This window comes from Sphaerodactylus townsendi, linkage group LG12, assembly GCF_021028975.2.
Source record: "Sphaerodactylus townsendi isolate TG3544 linkage group LG12, MPM_Stown_v2.3, whole genome shotgun sequence".
Classification (NCBI taxonomy): Eukaryota; Metazoa; Chordata; class Lepidosauria; order Squamata; family Sphaerodactylidae; genus Sphaerodactylus; species Sphaerodactylus townsendi.
Window position 1 is genome coordinate 10,398,276 of NC_059436.1, and position 22,201 is coordinate 10,420,476.

General features: G+C 43.1%; 1 protein-coding gene across 3 annotated transcripts; it reads left to right on the top strand.

Moving 5' to 3' along the window:
* The first annotated feature begins 3,241 nt into the window (after window positions 1-3,241).
* On the top strand, window positions 3,242-20,925 carry MSANTD2 (Myb/SANT DNA binding domain containing 2). Of its 3 annotated transcripts, XM_048513422.1 has the most exons (5): window positions 3,242-3,826; window positions 15,639-15,897; window positions 17,113-17,173; window positions 17,965-18,090; window positions 19,329-20,925. In XM_048513422.1, the coding sequence occupies exons 1-5, from the start codon at window positions 3,323-3,325 to the stop codon at window positions 20,179-20,181; spliced, it is 1,803 nt and encodes a 600-aa protein (XP_048369379.1). In that variant the 5' UTR covers window positions 3,242-3,322; the 3' UTR covers window positions 20,182-20,925. The 3 variants fall into 3 exon arrangements, with proteins under 3 accessions (XP_048369379.1, XP_048369382.1, XP_048369380.1); XM_048513423.1 differs by lacking the exon at window positions 17,965-18,090 and having other exon boundaries at window positions 3,243-3,826; XM_048513425.1 differs by lacking the exons at window positions 17,113-17,173; window positions 17,965-18,090; window positions 19,329-20,925 and adding an exon at window positions 14,892-14,935 and having other exon boundaries at window positions 15,639-15,815.
* The last annotated feature ends 1,276 nt before the right edge of the window (window positions 20,926-22,201 follow it).

The window sequence follows — 22,201 nt, forward strand, 5'->3', positions numbered from 1 at the left end:
CAGTTCTGCAGAGCCCTGTGTGACAGAGCTGTTCCACCAGGATCTGGGTCTTCCACTTCAATTACCAAACATTTTTAACATTGTTATTGGCATGTTTGACTTATTGTTATCAATAAATCATCTGGGTCCCCTTGGTGCAGAGGTTTGTAGCTGGGCTGGCTTGGAGTTAGTCGCCATTGGATAATATTGTATTGCGTTTATTGGATGTTTATATGCTTTTATTGTTTATCCAATTGTTGTACACCGCCCTGAGCCCAAAAAAGGAGGTGCGGGATATTAAAACCAATAAATAAAAAAATAAGATAAACGAATATTGACAGTCAAGGTGACTTACAATTTTTTAATAAGTGTTAAACACAAAACAAACCCTCCAAGTGCCAAAGAAATAAATATGGATTTGGTCTTTTCTACCTACCACCCCCCCCTTGCAAATAAGGCATCCCCCCCCCCCCTGCTCTTGTTGTATTAAAATGACAGAGTCTTGTATGGAACAAATGTATGGAGGTATAAAATTTTATGAGTCTACTGTTAATTATTTAAACATTTATGTCCTATTTTTCTTCTATGGCTCCAGGCAGCTTGTGTGTCTCTGTGTGTAAAATGTCATTAAGCTGCATGGATTTATGGCAACCTTGTAAAATGTTCAAGGCAAGAGACTAACAGGTGGGTTGCTATTGCCTTCCTCTGCATTAACAAAATCAGCAAACAGCACAACTCCAATCCCACCCCTAGCGCAACAAAATGCTTGCACCTTACATTAAAAACTGGAGAAAATTGTGGTGAAAGCACAGGCCCTCGCTGATGTCAGGTGAGCAAGCTTTAGTGAAAGAATATCTAGAAGAAAGGGGAAGCTGAAGCCCATAGCTGGGACGTAGGGGCACAAAGGGAGAAAGAGTCCTTTGTTGGAGAGACAAAGTATTACATTCAGTTGTCATGAAGATTATATTATATATTTATGCACTTATGTACACACACAACTACAAAAAGTAGAAGCAGATACATCACGATAATGTGTGATGCTTTAGTTTGAAAAGTGCAATTAAATACAAAATCCAGCCATGTCAACCTGTTCACTGGATCCACTCAGTAATGAGAAAATGGTCTATTCAGATGGGATGAGACTCACTTCCAGTAGTTACTCAGTTAGAAAAGATGAAACTGAATCCTGAAAGAAGGAAGAACCATTGTTGTGTTGTATTACATAATAACTGAATTACTGTCCCAACTCGAAAACTAGGTACAAAAGGTATTTATATTTAAGGACTGAAAACACCTGGGTGAGAGAGGATGGAACTGTTGTCCTGAATGAATTTGCCCCACGTGGATCCTCAGTCCTTCACCAGTCCCAGATAAAGGATGGGATGGGGAAGTGGCGATGTTTATTTGGGAGGTTTACAATAATCTTCGGCATTTATTATATGGGTCTAACGTGGGATTCCATGGAGAGTTTGGCCATTCTGTTGGTATACCGGTTGCCTAGCACACCAGGTGTCCTGCCAAAGCTGCTAGAGATCGTATCAGATTGGGCCTAAGTTTATCATTTGGGGGGACTTCAATGTCCATTTAGATTCAGCCTCGTCTTCTCAAGCAGAGGACTCCTAGTGTTATCCATGGCAATATTGGGACACTCCCTGGTTAATACGAATCCCACACATCAAGCGGGACATACGGCCCTCTTCCATATACACCAGGCTAGGCAGTTGACTCCCTATCTATCTCACTGGGATCTTGCCGCAGTGATCTATGCAACTGTCACCCTCAGGCTAGATTACTGCAACTTGCTTTATGTTGGCCTACCCTTGAGACTGGTCCAGAAATTACAACTGGTCTAGAATGCAGCAGCGAAAGAACTTACCAGTGTTTTGGTAAGAGCACAAATTACACCTGTGCTTTGTCAGCTGCACTGGCTACCAGTGGAGTTCTGGATCAGGTTCAAGGTTAACGTTAGTGTTAATGTTTAAGGCCTTGAGTGGCCTGGGATCTGTGTATCTCCCAATATTGACCACAAAGGAGGCTTCAATCCTTGGGGGGGGGGGGATCTTCTGGTGATCCCTGACCACAGTGACATTTGATTAGCCTAAACTAGAGCCAGAGTCTTTTCAGTATTGGCTCCCATCTGGTTAAACTCTCTTCCAGCTGACATCAGGGTCCTGAGAGATCTGGCCCACTTCTGCAGTTTGCAAAACAGATATATTCCATCAGGCTTTTGGTTGAGTCCTGAGTCCATTCCAACAGCTTTCCTCCCCACCTTCCTGAGAGTTAATATCTGGAAGTTTATGTGGGACTGGGTTGATAATGTTATAAAGACTAGGAAGTGTCCTAATGGACACCTAGATTACGCCACCTTTGCCATTTATATACAAGTTAATCTACAGCCAAACAATGACATAGTGTATTGTCGAAGGCTTTCACCGCCAGATTCAATTGGTTCTGGTGGGTTTTCCAGGCTGTGTGGCCATGGTCTGGTGGATTTTGTTCCTAACATTTCACCTGCATCTGTGGTTGGCATCTTCAGAGGTGTATCACAGACTTTTCTCTGTGATACACCTCTGAAGATGCCAGCCACAGATGCAGGTGAAACATTAGGGACAAAATCCACCAGACCACAGCCACACAGCCCGGAAAACCCACCAGAATCAATGACATAGTGCTTCCTTTGTGCGCCAAAAGGTCTTGATGAAGTCCTTGGCATCTCTAGTCCCCCATGACATGCCTCTGAAGATGCCACCCATAGATGCAGGCGAGACATTCGGAAAGAAACATCTTACTGTGACATGCCTTTGAAGATACCAGCCATAGATGTGGGTGAACCATTACAGCAAAAACAACCAGACCATAACCACACAGCCCAGCAAACCCTCAACAGCCAGTTGATCCCGTCTGTGAAAGCCTTTGACAATACACATTTTGCAGCACTTGCATGGGACGTGTGAGCCTATGCCTTTAGGAGTTTGTGTTGATGGGCGGAGTTAAGAGACGTGAGAAAGGCAGTTGGAACTGAGACCTCAGAGAGCTTCTCTTTAGTGTTAACTGTCCTAACGGTCGTTTCGCCATTCGTGGCAACCAGGGCCAGCCCATTTCATTGGGGAGTAACAAACCAGACCGAGACCCGGTTTATCTCAGCCAGGGTCGCTCCCCCGACCAACCGCCAACTGGTGACGTCATAGCGCTGCCCTGATCCGCCCGCTCGGAATGTTCGCCGCCGCACGCGCCCCCGGCCACTTCGCTCACCTTTTCTATTCTCCCGCGTCACTCCTGGCGGAAGCCCCGCCCGCCGGGGCCCTGTCCGTCACGTCCGCCCGCTCGTCTCGGCAGCTCCAATATGGCGGCGCCCTGTGGCTCCTCACAGCTCCCGGCCGCGGAGTCGCCGCTGAAGATCCCCAAGATGGAGGTACTGTCTCCCGGCTCGCCAGGGGCGCTGAGCGACGGCAACCCCAGCCTCTCTGACCCTTCCACGCCCAGCGGCGCCTCCCCGCTGGGCCCCGCCGGCCCTGGTTCAGTCGCCGCGGCTACCTCGACGGGGGCCGGGGCTGGCCACGGGGGCGGGGGTCGCGGCGGGGCCTCGCCGTCCGTCTCCTTCTCTCCCGGCGGCACCGCCTCGGCGGCCGCCTGCCGAGGCATGTCGTGGACGCCGGCCGAGACCAACGCGTTGATCGCCGTGTGGGGCAACGAGCGGCTGGTGGAGGCGCGCTACCAGCAACTGGAGGGCGCCGGCACCGTCTTCGGCAGCAAGGCCCCGGGGCCCGCCATGTACGAGCGCGTTTCCCGCGCCCTGGCCGAGCTGGGCTACGAGCGGACCCCGTCCCAGTGCCGCGAGCGCATCAAGGTACGCCGCCCCGCCGAGGATGCTCCACAGGCGCGAGAGGCGCGAGGCTGGCCAGCGCGGGCTTCCCGGGGATGCTGCTGCCGCCGCCTACCCGAGCCTTGGCGCCTCCTGGGTTAAAAACAGCGCCCGTTTCTCGCCGAGATGTCTTTCCGTGTCCGCCAGTGCAAAGCCCGGGGTCGTGGGATGTGACAAAGGATTTTTGATGGGGTGGGGAGATGAGTGGCAGGTTCATGTGGTCTGAGACGAGACCTCAGAGCTTTTGGAAACACCTGTCAGTATCCTCAGCTTTCAGATAACGAAGAATCTCGTCTCAGGCATCGAATTGAGATTTTGCGCTTGCTGGCAAACCCACCACCTTATGTTCCTTAGTGCCTCTTTGTAAGTCTGATGTGGTCCAGAGCAGCCGACTTGGATCAACTTGCCACTTGCGTCAATCCTGTTTTCGGTTCATGTGGGGATAATTTCTTTGGAAAAAACCCAACCTGGGCCATCAGTTTAACAGCGCTGGTTCAGAGAGACTTCGCAACTTAAACGGAGGCAGAAATGGTTAGGTTTACTTTGGTTCTCTTTGTGAGCTGGTCTGTTGCTTTTGCGAAAGAGTTTACGCTTACAAATTGAATTTGGTCATCCGTGCAGTATAGGTATGTAGGAGAGCAGTAGGGAGAGAACACAGTTTGGTGAGCCAAGGTTTCAAACTGAAGGCTGTGTTTGCTTTTTTGTAGCCCCAGAAAGGGGGTGGGGGGAGATCAAGACATTCTATAGATAGCTGTGATATTAAAATAACAAGCATCAATTTTGTTTTGCATAGGATGGTATATGTAGCCCAAGTAATTGACTTAAATATTTCCCAACGGTGAGCTTCATGTTTGTGGATTTTGGGGTGTGTGTGTTAGCTTTTCTAAACAAAGAGCAAAACCAAGGGGTAATGGGATATGACCAAGAATTTTAGATGGGGCAGGGAGATGAGTGGCATCTTCATGTGGTCTGAGACAAGACCTCAGAGCTTTTGGAAACATCTGTCAATATCCTAAACTTCCAGATAATGAAGAATCTTGTGACAGTCATCTGATTGGGTTTTCTGCCAAATAACAGGGACATTGAATAGTTCTGGAAAGGCACAGATTGTATCTTTGATTCTACGTTGTGTGGAACACAAATGCTAAATAGTTCTTACTAACAATATGAATTAATGCCCTCATTAAAGTAAGGGTGGCTATCGGTTTCATTGTAAATCTGTTGGTTAAAGTTGTAGTGGTCTCCATGCTGATCTTCCCCCAGGGGATAGAACAACTGCTAAAGCAGTATTAATAATCACAGTGGAAACAGTTTTCTTTGTTTTCCCATTTGGGAACCATTGTTTCTGAGTAAGATTAGGCACTTGGGGTGGGAAGCGGGGAGAGAATCTGTCCCTTTTTCTGTTGAAAGTTTTCATCACCAAATGGGAACTTATGGAGGTAATACGTAGTGGTAGTGGAAAGTGCCGCCAAGTCTCACCAGACTTATGGTTACCCAGTAGGGATTTCAAGGCAAGAGACGTTTGATGTGGTTTGCCGTTGCCTGCCTATGTGTGGGCTGAGAGAGTATTGAGAGAACTGTGACTGATGAGGTAATATGTATATCACAGTTTATAAGTACACTCATATGCCCAGAGTTCCTTATGTTCCTTTTCATCCTTCGATCATCCTCTCTGCATGCAGTACTGTTTGCTAATCCAGATGTGCATGCGTGTAAAGTGCTGTCAAGGTGCAGTCAATTTCTGGTGACACCAGCAAGGAACTTTCAAGGCAAGTGAGAAGCAGAGGTGGTTTGCCATTGCCATCCTCTGCAGCGTCTTCCTTGGTGGTCTCCCATCCAAGTATTGACCCTACTTAACTTCCAAGATCTGACAAGATTGGGCTGTACCATGCCATTGTGCCTCTCATGTATTCTGGATAGAGATGTACAATTTCCACATTTTTTTCCCTGGATAAAACAGAAAATTTGGAGAAAATTGAAACATTAATATTAATATTTTTAGGCTGTCTTTCCCCTTTTGGGACTAAGGATGGCTTTCATACTGACTATCCTATCAAATCTAAACAAAATTTAATGCTTTAACAGAGAATGCATATTTATACCTTAGTTAGGATATAAAATTGCAATACTTGAAATATTTATGGAATTTTGGAGATATAATTGCCTTTTTTATTAGCAAAATTGCAAATATACCCAATGCTTAAGATAAAACCACAAGTTAATGTACCGTATTATACCATAGCCCATGTGCCTTAATGTTTGCTGTCTGAAAAAAATAAAAAAATAAGAATTAAACAGAAAACAAAGTCTGTGTTAAATAACATGAAATATATTATTTGGTCAGGAAAAACGGGTCAGTAATATCTGTGCAGCTAAATGTAGTTCCAGGTGGATGTTGCCTTCTTCCTTCTGTAGCTACTGGTTAGAGAGAGTTCTCAATGAAACTTTCTTTGAGTTTTTGCCCTATCTCCTGCTCATCTTTTTTCTCTCTCCATCAAGGCAGGGCAATAAGCTCCTTGATTCTCAATCTGTGGGTATTTGTGTCACACTGGCTTAAGGGAGAGGTGAAAAGACAACCACAAGACAAGGGTCAGGTCAAAAAGGCCACAGAAGCAATCAAAGCCCTGCATACAGCCCTCATGAAGATCAGGTATCCTTAGGTGCAGAAATGTATTTAAGAGTTGCAAATGTCTACAGCATGCCCATTTTGTATTCAAAGGTATTTAACTCATTCTAAAAGACACAGTATTTCACAGCAGTCTTTTCTGTGTAAGCTTCCGCCTCAAGTGCCGTCAAGGTGCATCTGTCTTATGATGACTCCATAGAGTTTTCAAGGCAAGGGACGAATAGAGGTGGTTTGCCATTGCCTTCCTCTGCATAATTTGGAATTCCCTGGTGGTCTCCCATCCAAATGCTTACCCTATCTGACCCTGTTTAACTTCCAAGATCTGATGATATCAGGCTAGCGCCTGAGCCATCCGGGTCATGATGTGTTTAAAGTACTCCCTAAAGAAGCCCTCGGGCCCATCTCCCCCCCTCCCTCAATGTGTTTCCATGGGGTCGTCACATCTCTAGTCCTGGTCAGCATTCCCTTCAAAAGGGTGGTTTTCAAACTCTGGGTGGGATCAAAAGTTCTCTTGGATTACAGTTCTCTTGTGCATGAGCTGTGGGACCAGAGGGAACAGATACGCTGGAAGAGGAGGTATTAAGAGGCTCAGTGGCACATTTGAATTTGTCTTTGCATAAAATGGGAAACAGCTGGGAAATACACTTTGTTATCTCAGTGGTGCTAAATGTAATTACATTTTTAAACTTGTTCAGTGTTAATGGATGTGAGATTCTTGCAGTTAACGTAGCATGGAGTTAACGTATTTTCAAATGCGCGGAGTTTCTTTGTATGTGGGGTTCAGGAGTTACAGTTGGCTTAGAAATGGTTACTATTTCAGAAGGTTTGAGAACCATTGTCTTCAGAGTTTACTTGAAGCCTAATTTCAGTTGTTGCAGTTATTCCAAGTTGTGTATCGTCTTGTTTAACAGACAAGTGCTTTATATCAGTTTCACTGTTTCAGACAGACTTACATTACAGAAACACAAATCCATTGGAGGTATATATTCCCAGTGTTTCAAAGAGAGAGTCCTTTTGGACAGAAGGTTTTTTTCAGAGTCAATACAGCAAGTTACCGTGAGATACAACTGTAGGGAATGAAAGCAGTCTGAGGAATTGTGGGTAGATGTCATTTTAGTTGCAACTCTATGTGCCAACTGTATTGACAGCATCATTGCAGATGGACATCGCAGATCCTATCATCGCAGATCCTATCCTCAAACTTGGTATAAAGATACCGTATATACTCACGTATAAGCTGAGTTTTTCAGCCCTGTTTAAAGGCTGAGAAAAGCCCCCTCGGCTTATACGGAGTCATCATTTTCTATACATCACAAGGAGGCTGGGGGCGGGCCGGGACAACCTCCCTGCTGCTGGGAAGCTGCTTGTTGATGGTGAAGGGGGAATCCTGAGGCACCCTGGCTGGCTGGGCTTTCTCAAACCCCCCAGAGGGAGCTCCTTATTTGGGCAGTGACTCCCCCTGATGTCACTGCCCAAATAAGGAGCTCCCTCTGCCTCCCGGCTTCCCACCGAGTCAATACGTTTTCCCAGGTTTGGGCAGTAAAATTAGGTGCCTCGGCTTATACACTGGTCGGCTTATACATGAGTTTATACGGTAGATGTAAACAGAGCATCTGATGATGTGAGCTTTTTGTCTCCCAAGCTTGGGGTGATGGTGAGGTATAACTTGGAGGACAAACTGAGAGCTTTTTAAAGATTGTTGTGTTCCGTCTCAGCTCTGTTATCATCACTACATGTTAGTGCCCAATATATCTTTAGCTGAAAGTTTTGGATTTAAGTTTCAACTTAACTATTCTTACAACTGGACTTTCTTCATCACGTTAGTTTTATAATTCCATTAATACTTGTAATATCCGGTTTGCTGCCAGATACTGAGAAGGGCAAGGCATTTACCACCGGGTAGAACACAGGACTTGGAAAACCTAGTTTGAGTTCCAAGCTCAGGTGTAGGCATATTATAGATGGGGAGTAAGCCATTCTCTCATGATGCATAGGAGAATGTGTGACAACTTCTGAAAGGCTCAGTTGCTAATTGGCTTTTTGGTGGTACCTTTCAAACCGTGTGGATTTTGTGGACATTGTTTGAGGTGCTTCCAGATTGATTTCATAAAGAAATCATGTGAGAGTGCATAACATAGCTCCTTACTCTTAACATCTCTCAAGTCCAGATTTTATTGGGTTTATATTATGTGTTTCTGCATGAGTCTGAGGTCTAACAATGCCAGTGGCTGAAAGCAATACTATACAATCTTTGCTTACTGTATCTCTAGTATCTCTGTATCTCATATCTCTAGTATCTCTGTATCTCGTAACTGACATAGGCGGAGATTGATAAACGTTATTGACATGCTGTGCTATCCTAAGCAGACTAACATCCTTCAGGTCCATGGAAATTAGTCAGGAGAGTATAACTCTTAATTTCAACAGATTTCAGGTTCTGTATCTGAAGGGCTGTTGACCCTCAACTGGTTAACTCTCAACAGTAATTTATTGCTTCCACATACAGCTTTAAAGAGGAAAATGCATCTTTTGCTTCTCGGTCATGGACATACTTTAAAACTTCTTTCACATGACTTGTACATGTGCTAAAAGAACCCAATACATGCACTTTTAACAACAACAAAAAATCAGGAGATTCTAATTAAAAACCCTCATTTAGCTATCAGAGGGATTCTTCCATCGTTGGAAGATAATCTGGGACGAGATGTTGCATATGAGGGTTTGCTGCCCTCCATTCATGTGGTTTGACTAGCTCTTTTACTTTCCTTCCGGTTTTGTTAATGTAAGGACTACCACATTTCCCCTACAGCCTTTTAAGGGGCCTGTTCATTCCACTGGTGCTGGCAAGAATTTGATTAGCTGCTGGCTTTTATATTCTTCAGCGAAAAGCACCATTTCCCCTTCTGTTTTTTCACAGAACAGCATACGTGTAAGCTGCACCACCTAATCTAATTTGATCTGCAACAGATCTTGGAAAAGATGCCAGAGGCCTTGATATTATGACCTGGTGCTTTCCTCTTTTTCCACTCCCATCCTCCCCCCCCCCCCAAATGTTAGAGAGACTTTAAAAGATTGCATACTATACTATACTATACTATACTATACTATACTATACTATACTATACTATACTATACTATACTATACTATACTATACTATACTACCTATACTATACTATACTATACTATACTATACTATACTATACTATACTATACTATACTATACTATACTATACTATACTATTTCAGCTCATTTTCATAAAAGGTATTGCACTATTTTTTGTTTTGGTTTTTGCTGTGGATTCTGTGATTTCCTTTAGACAGTTGCATTGAAAGAGCATGAGTCTTGTATAGGCTGACCTCTGAGTGAGCTCCTGAGTAAATGGGCGCAGGATTATACTATATATTGACAGTCTCCTTTAGGATGTGTTATGTGGCCCTTAAACACTTGCATGAGAATTCAGCCATCATGCCTGAAGAAGCTGGAAAAGGTATTTGACCAACTTTAAGATCAAGGAGACAAACTTCCTTGAAACTGCATAATTTGCAGAAATGTTAGAACTGTCAAATTATTCCTACCGATGTGCAGATATGACATAAGCGTCAGAAGTCCTATGCTCGTAAAATAACTGTTGCATTTTTGAATGTAGGAAGTAATAAGTTGTTTCGGGAAAATGTTCACTTATGTAGTGGACAGTCCTGGCGTTGCCTCTCAGAAGGGTGGTGCCAAGAAATATGCACACCTTCAAGGGAAAAATATGGCTCTGTTTTTGTTTTTTAGTGGCTTTTTAGCTGTGGTTTTGTAAGCTGCCTCGAGGAGGAAGAGGCAACATAGAAATATTTCAAGGTAAAAAAGTAAAGATGATTCAGCTTCTGACTTTCATTTTGCTATTCAGAGTTACAGGCATTTTTATCATTTGCCGTCTTCAAAGCAATTGTGTTTTCAAAAATGATGTCTTAATCAAGCATCACCTTGAGTGATTAAGGAGCGGAAAGTTACTGATCTAGGATGCACAAAGTCAAAGCAACAGTCAGGTCTGTCCTTCCTTAAAATGTATGTATTCGGAGCCTGCAAACATCTTGTTCCTTTGAATAAAACATTATCTTAACAGAATTGTTTCCACTTATATTGGACAGCCACTATCTGACACACATTCAGCATTAATCTAGGTCTAGGGCAGCATCCTTAGCCTTTGCTATGCCTGTTTTCAGAATAGGAAAATATGCTGCTTGACACTACGGAGCGCTAACATGTTGATCTCATCTGATATGTGAATTTAGTGGCGATAATTAATGTTCATCATTTGTCTTCTTGAACTTCCTTTTCTTTCTCCTGGGAGAATTAAAATGATTAATTTTCAAAGGAACCAGTAGTTAACTTAGCTACACAAATTAGGTATCCCAAGCTTGTTTGCATACAGCTGTCTGCCTTGGGATATTTGATTTCATTTTGGTTTGCCATGCTTCTGAGCATAGAAAACTAGATACAAATCCAGTAGCATCTTGAACTTGTGCCTAGCGGACCACCTCAGCTACCCTCTGAAAGAAGCATATGCCGAATCTCTGCTCTGGAACGGCTTAAATTATTCTTGAGTAAACAGACGATCACATGAGTTCTTCAGCAGGTATCAAACGTGGTTGCTCGTGACGGTTCCAGTTTCGTATTTTGTGCCCATTTATTTAGGGAAGTTTTTGAAGGATTAGTAACAAAATTACTCTCTCTTACGTGAGATGTAGGATCTGCATAGAAAATACACAGGAAATTACAGATTCCTTTGAACCATCCAAAGGGTTGCTTTTATTGCAAGGGGGCTTACTTCATAGTAAACTCTCTGTGATTTGGACTGAAATCACAGAAATAGAAAAAAACAAAATATGTTCTGGTCAGGAGGTTGAGTATACTTGCAGCTACGGTACTAGAGATGCCTAGGCGGAAAGAGGGACAGAACAGTGAAGTGTGGGCGGTGGGGGGGGGGGGACAAGTGCTAATCTTACTTCTGGCAAACACTGAAAGGAACATTAGCCGTTGATCATTTAAAAGGTTCAAATGCAATGGTAGCCACTGGTCAGCAATCAACTCTTTCAAAAATATGAACTAGATGAGGCTGTGCCAACACAGCCAGGAGCTCAGCACCAGAGGGATTATGTCTTTTGTTCCCAGTGCCAGGGAACCTAAGCATGTGAGACTAGTCTCTGCAGATAATTCTAAGAAAGGATGGAGGGGGAAACCCCTAGCACTTAGAATCAAAATCGGAAAGGGCTCTAGAGGCCATGTAGCTCAACCCTCTGCTCAGTGTAGGATCAGCCTAAGCCCTAAAGCATCCCTGCCAAGAGTTTGCCCAATGCCTGCTTGAAGACAGCCAGTGAAGAGGAGCTCCCTGCCTCCCTAGGCGTGCTATTTCTTGCCGTCTCCCTAAGATCAGCTCTTGTTACATTTCTTATCACTCAGGTTACTGGGCTCTGTTCCCTATCAGAATTTAATCAGCATGATTTCCAGTAGCCACCCAATTTCTAAGTTGGTTGTTTTCCCTGAAAAGGACACCATTTGCTCCTCCCACAATCTACTGTGGCATTGACCTACCAAGACCAACAAGCCACCTCTTCACTGAATAGCTTTAAGGAGTCAAGGTCTTTTTTTCCAAATGCAACAATAATGTAGTTGAATTTTTGCTTTTTAGAAAAGCCTGAAAGGTAATTTGGATACTTCCAAGTTACTACCCTTTTTGCCCTCTCAGTTCGAGCCTCCTTTTTCAGAGGTATTTGTGGAGGCGAGAATTTCAGTAAAGTGCATTTTTGCAAATATGCTTGTACTTCATTAAATTAAATGCAGTGGTACAAAGAGGTTTTTTTTCCTATCCACTCCCTTGTATGTCTTTTACTGACCTGGGAGTCTGGACAAAACGCTATCAGCGATATCAGCCTTTTCTTCCACTCTGTATTCTCACTGCTGTCCATTTTGTTTTTCTGCCAGTATTTGGGGTAGAGTCAGTGGATGGGGAATAGCTGCCATGAGCAACCTGTGTGCTTCCTTAAGGTCTATTTCTCAATCACTTGAAGGCAGTAATTTTCAAACCGTGGGAGAGAGGTCTGACACTAGTGGAGCATGGAGAAGACTGCTGAAGTGTGTGTAAAATTTCAGGGAATCAAGCAGATGGTTGATTGTTCCTCCTGTGATCCTCACTGGGTTTGTTGTGTTGTATTGTGCTGGAGTAAGAACCCATCCCAGATGCTAATAACGTTGGTTTGTTTTTAAACTTCTTCATGCTACAACAGCTGATGAAAAGGGTGTTCTCACCTGCAGGGAGGTGTATTTTGTCAATAGTAAGTTATAGGGCAGTGGTGGCGAACCTTTGGCACTCCAGATGTTATGGACTACAATTCCCATCAGCCCCTGCCAGCATGTCCAATTGGCCATGGTGGAAGGGGCTGATGGGGGATATAGTCCATAACTTCCTGATATAAGGTCCTCCCTCTATCAGTGGTTATAGGAGGTTGAATCCTGTGGTTTGCTTATGCAGGGGCGTTTCCCTCGTTACCCTTCCTCTTAGCAAAGTTGAGGAAAGTTGAGTCCCAAGACTGGAGACCCACATGGACTGGTGATGGGAAGTGCCACCAAGTCACAACTGACTTATGGTGACCCCGTAGGGTTTTCAAAGCAAGATGCATCCAGAAGTGATTTGCCATCGCCTGCCTCTGTAGCAATCCTACAGGCATACATGTGGGCTAGATAATCACCCCCTCCTTCCTCTTCTGCAAGCATCAGTTCTGCTGATACAAGAGTTTGGAGGGTGATTTTGCCCTCTTCCCTCTCCTTAGAATCAGGCCTCTTACCAGCGTTGCAAGTAGTCCATGAACCTCATGAAGCAAGGGTTTTTTGGGGGGAGGGATGGGCAGCAGGGTTTCTGAGATCTCTGTATTTGGATTAAAAAACTTGTGAATGCCCACTAGGATTTTGTTTAGTCACATTTCTACTGTATCACTGTAGCAGGAAGCGAGAAGAGACACCTTCAAATACTAAATTGACTCCCAAGCATTTGGAGGGGTGTTTGCAAACGTTGAAACTCCCAGGAGACTGTCATCAGCATATATTAAGATTTGCCGGCTAATTATGACAGACATTGTTTGTTTTAGCTCGGCTGTTAATAAAATCATTTATTCTCTCTAATGTACTTTCATAAATGTCTGTGACATTATTAGGTTCAACTCGCACAGCTCAGCGGAAATATTTGAATTCTGCTGACTTCCCAGTGTAGTCTAAGGCCCCTTCCGCACTTCCAGAATAATGCACTTTCAATCCACTTTCACAATTGTTTGCAAGTGGATTTTGCTGTTCCGCAATGCATTGAAAGTGGATTGAAAATGCATTATTCTGCATGTATGGAAGGGGCCTACGTCTTTGCAGTAAGTTGATTGTATCCTGTGCTGGAACGTATCAGAGAGAGCGAAAAGGCATAAAATTCATTTTGGAACAGAAACATTTTGAATGTGTTCATGAAACACGTTTTGTCCATATCTTCACTCATTAACTTGATTAAAAAGGCTTGAGTTCAATGTGAGAGAACATGGTGTTTGTTACATTAGGAGTTTACTGAAAACCCCACATCATCAAAAATATTTTTGTTGGATAAAATGAAAGCATTGGAAGGTGAGGAAACTTGAATCTTGTAGTCTGCTTGGCTGAATTTTCAAGAAACGGGGGAGGGGGAGGGGGTGGGAGACACTCCCTTTCTCTGTGCTGTTTTCCAAAGTTCTGTCTTCCATTTTGGTTAGTAGTTCAGCCATTCCCAGGTCTGTCATTTTAACAACAGTGAATTTAGGCAGCAGCAGCTTATATCTGCCTTCTAACACTTACAGATCTGACAAAACAGTTCGCTTCTAGCCGGCAAATGATTTTTGTTCTTCCCTTTTTTGCTTTCTTTGCTTCTCCAAATCAGCATCATGAAAGTAACTACAATTTAATACCTTTCTTCCCACTCTTGGGATTCCAGATAGTATGAAGGGCATCATGAGTTTATTCTTATTGTGCAGGGTGTGGACAGCATATGAGCAGCCGCAGCAACATCCCAGGGGCAAGTGGAGAAGATGGTCAAGAGCTACCTTCAGTTCTTCTTTTTCCAAAATCTAATGAAGGGGTGGTGGGAGGATAGCATAGGTCTTATCATACCCCAGCTAAAAGATTTATACAGTTTTGTGCTTGTCCTGCATAAACATATGGTCCTAGCAACCACAAGAGGTATCAGCACAAGCATGAAAGTGGCCGAAACCCCAGTTTAGGATTGATGCATACAACGCTGCAGACTCTAAGCTGGAGTCTGGACATGTAGATTTAATGTTTGCTTATTAGGCCTGACCATCTCGGTACTGTGTGTTAATATTTGAGTATGGGAATTCAGAGCATTATTGATTTCACCTTTTTTAAATTTCAGCAGCTTCCCAAGAGACAGAGTGAGTTAGTAAGGATGCAAAATATGTAAGTAATATATTTTACTAGCTCAAGAGTTTAGGCAAATGGTTTTTGAGAACTTCTTAATGTTTTCTTACGGAAGTAAGGGATGGTCCAACTGTCTGCTTTTGGTGACTTTCTGTTTCTGTCTCTGTCCCCCTCCTTTCCCTAAACTTCTCCATACTTTGGGCAAAACAGTAGCTATTTTCACCCCTCCTTTTGTTAAAGGTGTACATCTTTATGGGCTCGTTGGTATCTGACTGGGATTTAGTTCTTCATCTATTACAGCTAGTTTGGGGGTTACGAAGGTCCTTTATTTTAAAGAACAGCAAATTAAGTAATGGTTTTAAACCAATGCTCTCATCAGTGCTTGTCTTTTTGTGGTAAATATGCAAGTGAAGGTACGATCACGTCATAAACTGAAAATGTCTGTGAAAGTTCAACTTGGCTTTATTAAAACTACATGGTAGTATCCTGTTTTGGAGCTAAAGTGGTCCAAATATGTATGATGAAGCATTGCTTGGGTGAAGTTAGAAATGAATGCATATCCTAATTAGCAGTTTTGGTAACAGAGTATTTTATTGATAGCTTCTTAATACCTTATATTTCTTCCTGAGACTCAAGGTAGATTAAAGAGAACAGAGGAGAAAAGACAATGTATTCATACAGTATAAGACATTTGACGAATACTGCACTGATATAAATTTAACGCACGCCTTTTGTGTCTTAGACCCTGCGCAGGTGTTACAGCCGAGTGAAAGAGCATGGAGTTGGCAAAAGGAAAAGCAGTTACACTTTTGAACAGTTGGAACAGGTGTTTGGGCAAGGAGGATGGGACTCTCAACCCTGCCAGCCTGTACTTATCAACAGTAGTGGTCTGTATCAAGAACTGGAGTCGGATGGTAGCACAATGGAGGAGTACTCGCAAGACGAATGGGGGAACCACAGCCAGGATCTCCATTGCTACCAATCAGGAGATCCCGACTTGGGTAAGAAGCATTGAGCCTCGTCCAGATGCTGCTGTTCTTATTTGCTTGTCCATCTAGTAACGTAATGCTACAGCTGCTTGTAGCAAACAAACCTGAGTACAGATGTGCAGCGATCATGCTGTTCTTCGCATGCTGCCACTAGTCCTGTTCACGTGTTATAGTGAATGCATGAACAGCTGGCATGTAAGTGCGCACACCTGTGTGAAAGAAAGAGACAGTGTTGCATTCATTTTACAAATGAAGCTAGTCACAAGTACCTAGATAAATGTGAGGTTTGAAATGCACGTTCAGGTGTAAATGTGTTGTGTGTAGCATGAAAACATGTGTGAAAAGCAAGTATACACTATGTATGGTTTGAAGGTGCTTTCCCTGTCACTTCTGAAGAGGGATATTGTGTACCTTGAGAATGACATTTAGGTATCTTATAAATAACACAACATGCCAGCACTGAGAATAATTCCTTCAGTTTGCTGATTTGGCACTCTGTACGCTTACATCTGTTTAACCGCTGAGCTATGTTTTCCCTGTTGCTTGATCTTCTGTAAGCTGCTGGGAATCAACTGAAAGGTTTTCAAAGCTTCATGCAGGCATTTCTAAGGGCCAGCATAAACATTTTTGAGATGTTAAAGTTATTTCCTTGTTACTGTACCAGTTGAGATTCAGTGAAGAATTAACTAGTGTAAATGGCCCTAGAGTGGAAAACTGAAATTACAATACTTAAGGGTTTCAGATGATTGGATTCACCACTGAGAATTCTCCTATATAATCCATGAAACTGATTGGGGCTTCTTACATTATTGTCACAGTGTCTATAATAGCAGCTGCCTCCAGGCAGATGGATTTTTTATTCAGTATTCTGTAGAATAAGGAGGTTTAATACATGGGAAATCTGAGTCTCATATGAATACCTGAGAGTGTTCTTCCAATATATTGAAGACAGAATAACATCCATGAACAGAAAAGTCATTCAGAAGTAACTGTCCTTTAAATACCTTGACTTTTGGCAAAGTTGCCAAGAGGAATGTGCCTGCAATTGAATGAACTGTGCATTTTAAAAATACTAAGGAAATTAATTTTTATTGTGCAAAAAAATTTGGAGGGGGTGAATTGTTCAGGTTGGATTTAGGAATTCCTCTTTAAATAGGTTACAGTTGCATTTTAAAGTAACAAGGGCTGGGTTTGTTTACAGCTCTTATTTATGCCTTAACCTTTTAGATGAAATGCCAACAACCAAGAAATCGTTGAAGATAAAGCAGGAATCTTCTGAGGATTCGCAGTAAGTAGCTCACGATGCCTTGCCTAGGAATTGAGATTTTGACATGTAGCGTACAGAAGGAAGATATTTGAAGCTCTCAAGAACCCTTCAAACTGTCCTCAGTCATAGCAAAACTTACTCTAATACATAGGTGTTGAACTTGCGGCCCTCCAGATATTATGGACTACAGTTCCCATCATGATGATGGGAACTGTAGTCCATAACATCTGGAAGCCCACGAGTTTGACATCTATGCTCTAATACAACAGAGCTTTAGAGTATGCCTGCTGTCTATAAGATGCAAGTTGCAAAATCCGATTTTGGCACTGTTTTATCATTTTAATTTAGGGTTAATCTCCCATCTCATTTCCATTTTCAGTCTCAGGAGACTGGTGTGCAGGTTAGCAACCCAAGCAAAATTTCTGAAGTTTGTGGAAGCAGGAACACACTCAGGTTCCAGTTTTCCATCTTTTATACTTGATGGGGATGACCCCCTTTTTTATCCAGAATGCTGGGGTCTGCCCTTTTAGATTGGGGAGACAGCGAAGGTCAGACCTCGCTTAATGAGAGGTGGGCAAGCTCAGGATCTTGGTTGCCCATTTTTACTAAAAGTTGCTTTTGCAAGAAATCTGCACAAGAATGTGTAAAAGTTTAAAACGTTTTATTCAAAGGAAAATAATAAAAATACAAGCACGTGATAACCAAAGCAGCAGAATGCCACACAGTCCTAGGATATAGATATAAGGAGTTGATTGGTTTGGAAAAGCGAAGGAATTTGGGGATTAAATGGATGATATTACCTGTTCCTGAAGGAGGAGTCCAGAAAAGCAGAGTCCCAGTGCCTGCACTGAGCTTCAAGAAGGCAGTGGAGAAATCAGATGGCACACACCGCAGCTGAACCGAAGGCTAACTCAGAAGTACTGGGCACGGAGTGTTGGGTGAGGTGCTAATGTATAAGGAAAATCGGGTCTGCTAGTAATGCCAAGTGAGCTTAATCTTCCCAGACAAAGGGAGGGTCCTTGTCTTCCTTGGGGAACATTAATCTTAAGTACTGAGTAGTGAATCTAATGGTTTGAGCACTTGGCTTAAGTGGCTAAACCTAGCAGTGCCTGAAAGTGGGAAGGTAGCAGATTCAATCGCAGCTGTAAAACAAATGGCAATACAAATAAGGTGCTCATTAGAGATAAGTTAGTTAGAGGAAGAAACTTGAGATTATCATTGTACTGGCAGGAACACCTTGGAGCCAACATATTAAAATGTCCTTTGCTTTAGCAAGGCAGTTAGTCCAGGGCTGGAGGTGGAATCGGGCTTCTTCAGCATAAGTATTTTCTTTGCTTTTAATCCCTTCAGGAAGGGAGAGGCAGGTTATTTTGCAAGGCAGATATGGGCAGAGGGAAGTCCAGACGAGATTTTCTGTCCTTGCAGGTACACTAACCAATGCAGAGGATGGGTTCCATCATCTTGACACTACACTGCTAGGTACCCCAAGGGTTGGCAGGAAAGGTAGAGCTGGAAAATAGGGCTCCCCCAACCTCCCATGGGTCAGTCTGGTAACAACTGTTTCTCTCATGGAAGAACTGTGGGGTTCAGTTCCCCAACTTGGGATCCTCCCCCATCCCACACTTCTCTTCTTCCTCCATCCAAGCTGCCAACCTCTAACTGCCTCTTTCAACAATAGAATTCCATTTGAACCCCTCCAGTCAAGGTTCCCAGACTGGTATAGCACATTGGCAGTTATCTGTCCGTCACAGATGTTGTTTCAGTTACCCTGTGGAGGTACAGCGGGTCAGTAATAGATCATTTGGTTGGGATGCAAAAGATCCCTGATTCAGTCCCTGACATCTCCAGTTAGAAGGATCAGTGGAATCCCCTCCTTGGAAGCCACTGCCGGCCTCAGTAGACAAGGCCGACCTTGACAGATCAGACTCAGTAGTCAGCAGTATCATGTATGTGTTCTCTTTGTACTCATAAGTTGGAGATCTAACCCTAATAGCCGCTGGAGCAAGCTGTGAGCATTCATTCCATACAGTTAGTTCAGAAAATCCTTTCGCTATAATAATTTCCGATCCTTCTCATTTCTGTAGAATGTCAGAAGTCCCTTCTTATGAAAATTGGTGTTCTGGTCTCACATTGTCTTACAAACCTTACATCATGCTTTTGTCTTCATTTTTTGAAGGAAGCGTGACGTGATGCAGAATATTGTACAGATCTTGGAATCCGTCCAATTAAAATGGGAGCTGTTTCAGAGCTGGACAGACTTCTCTAGGCTCCATCTTTCGAACAAACTGGCCATTTTTGGCATTGGATATAACACACGGTGGAAGGAGGATATCCGCTATCACTACGCTGAGATCAGTTCCCAGGTCCCTCTTGGCAAGCGGCTCCGAGAATACTTCAACTCAGAGAAGCCAGAGGGCAGGATCATCATGACCAGGGTACAGAAAATGAACTGGAAGAATGTTTACTACAAATTTCTAGAGATTACAATTAGTGAAGCCAGGTGCCTGGAGCTGCACATGGAGATTGACTGGATACCTATTGCTCACTCCAAACCGACTGGTGGGAATATCGTCCAGTATTTATTACCAGGGGGAATTCCTAAGAGTCCTGGCTTGTATGCCATAGGTTACGAAGAATGTCACAGGAAACCGCAGTCTCCTGATCACGAATGCAGCGGCCAAGACATTGAGAACGAGACTCTGGGGGATGCAGAAATGCCTCTGTCTCAAGCCCCTCTCAAAGTGGATATGTCGTCCACCCGAATCACATATTGTTTCCTCGGCATCGCTGAGGTCAGAACTCTGCAGCAGTGTCTATTCTTGCATTTTCAGGCAAACACCAAAACCTTCAGCAAAGAATGGGTGGGAATCAATGGTTTTTTATCTCAGAACTGCATTGTGGATCCCGGGATTTCGCCCAAATCCATCTACATCAAATTTGTGGAAGTGGAGAGGGACTTCCTTTCTGCGGGATCTTTGGTAGAGTGCCTGGAAAAAGCCATCGGATACCCATTGAAATTTAACAACTGAAACCTCATCCTTCATAAGGATCATCGGGGCGTTGTCTCTTGTGCAGCGTTTGGACACTTTATGGAATCTTGCAGTACCCATCTGGGTGAAGGAAGCCTTTTTGTGTGAAACTGAACTCGAGGGGGGCATGGCGCACACATGCACACTCACACACATGCAAGCGATTCACAAAAAGTGTATCCCAAATGAGTAACGTATACAGCTTACTTGTTTGGGCCACCCAGCTGGCGTTGTAAAGAAAAGATTCTGAAAGGGACCCCTGTAAATAAAGTTGACTGTTGGTACATTCCACATTGGACAAACGTACACTTTGCGTTTCATATGAAAAAAAAAGCTGTTTTCCACAATGTCTCATTTTTACACATCTGTCTCTATATAAGTGTTATTACAGTTATGTAATAAATAAGCAATAGATAATGGCGCGTTTAAACTTGGAGTCACATGAGACTGTTTTTCAGTGCCACCGTTAGCTCCTCTTGTATATAATTTAGCATTTTCATGTTTTTTCACCCATCATGTGTTTTGCTATTCCAACCAGTGTTGCCTGCAAAAACTTCTGTTTCTGTGATGTATCCCACTTAACTAGTAGTATTGCCATATCAGCATTTTTTATGTTCAAATAATCCCTGGCCTTTTTTTATGTTATTTTAAGTTAGCTTCTTTTGTGTGGCAGTGAAAGTAACTCAACTGCTGGGAAGCATTTTGGCAAACCATGCTTTATCAAATACAATCAAAGCTGTGAGAAGGGTGGGGTTGGGTGGGGAGGGGGAAGTTACGGATTAGGGGACTAAACGGTTTTAAATGCCTCATCAAAATGTTGCTCTAAGCCCCATTTTGCTGTAGGCGGGTGCCGGCTTTTTAAATTTCATTTTAAAAAAAACACCCTCATTTGATCAGTGGAAGTTGTGACATACAATGAATGTGTCAGTCCAAATAAAAACAAACGTGGATTTTCAGATCTGTGTTGCTTGCTCAATGATAACCATCCTTACTGGATGGATCTTCCCTGGCATTTTTACAGGCTTATGTTTATTTTGAAATGTATTTCTTCCCAACAGTGTTTCACAAAAAATTCAAAATGGTGACATTAGGAAGGGTTTTTCAAATTCACATTAACTGTAAACTATAACTTTGGCTAATGAAGCAGAAGTAAATTCTGGATTGAAAATTATGCTTCCTAAAATCTTAGTACAGCCCTAAACAGATCTGTACCCTTCTAAATACATTGAAATCAATGGGTTTAGAAGGTGTGATTCTTATCCAGGGATTGGTGTTGTTATGCCCTGAAGATCTTGTGGGGCTTTCAAGGCAAGACTCTTACTATTACTTTTCTTCATAGCAACCCTGGTAATGATGGTCTCCCATCCAAATGCTAACTAGGGTTGACCCTGGTTAGTTTCCAAGATCTGATGAGACTAGGCTATTGTCTGTCTCAGAGAAAGATGTTAGTAGGCTTGTTTATTCCTCTGCCACACAACTCAACATACCAGATTCCCTTTGTTGTACAATGTTCCGCCTGGGTCCTAGTGCTTACGTAGTCCTGCTCCCCACATTTGTTTGAAAGTTAAAAATACATTTTGGCATTCATGTTCTTGTGTCAAAATACCATGTTCAATAAATGCACAAAATAATGGTTTTGGTAAAAGCAGCATGTACAAATGAATGATAATTCTCATATTCATTCAGGACTATATTCTAACGCGGAAGCATACAATTTTCTCGACTGCTGAACCTCAATTCATCAGACTAATATCTTTTTCCGAGACAGTATAGTTACTAGAGGTATGTTAAAAAGAAGAGAAGAAGAAGAGTTTGGATTTATATCCCCCCTTTCTCTCCTGTAAGGAGACTCAAAGGGGCTTACAATCTCCTTTCCCTCCCCTCCCACAACAAACACCCTGTGAGGTGGGTGGAGCTGAGAGAGCTCTGAAGAACTGTGACTAGCCCAAGGTCATCCAGCTGGCATGTGCTTGAGTGCACAAGCTAATCTGGTTCACCAGATAAGCCTCCACAGCTCAAG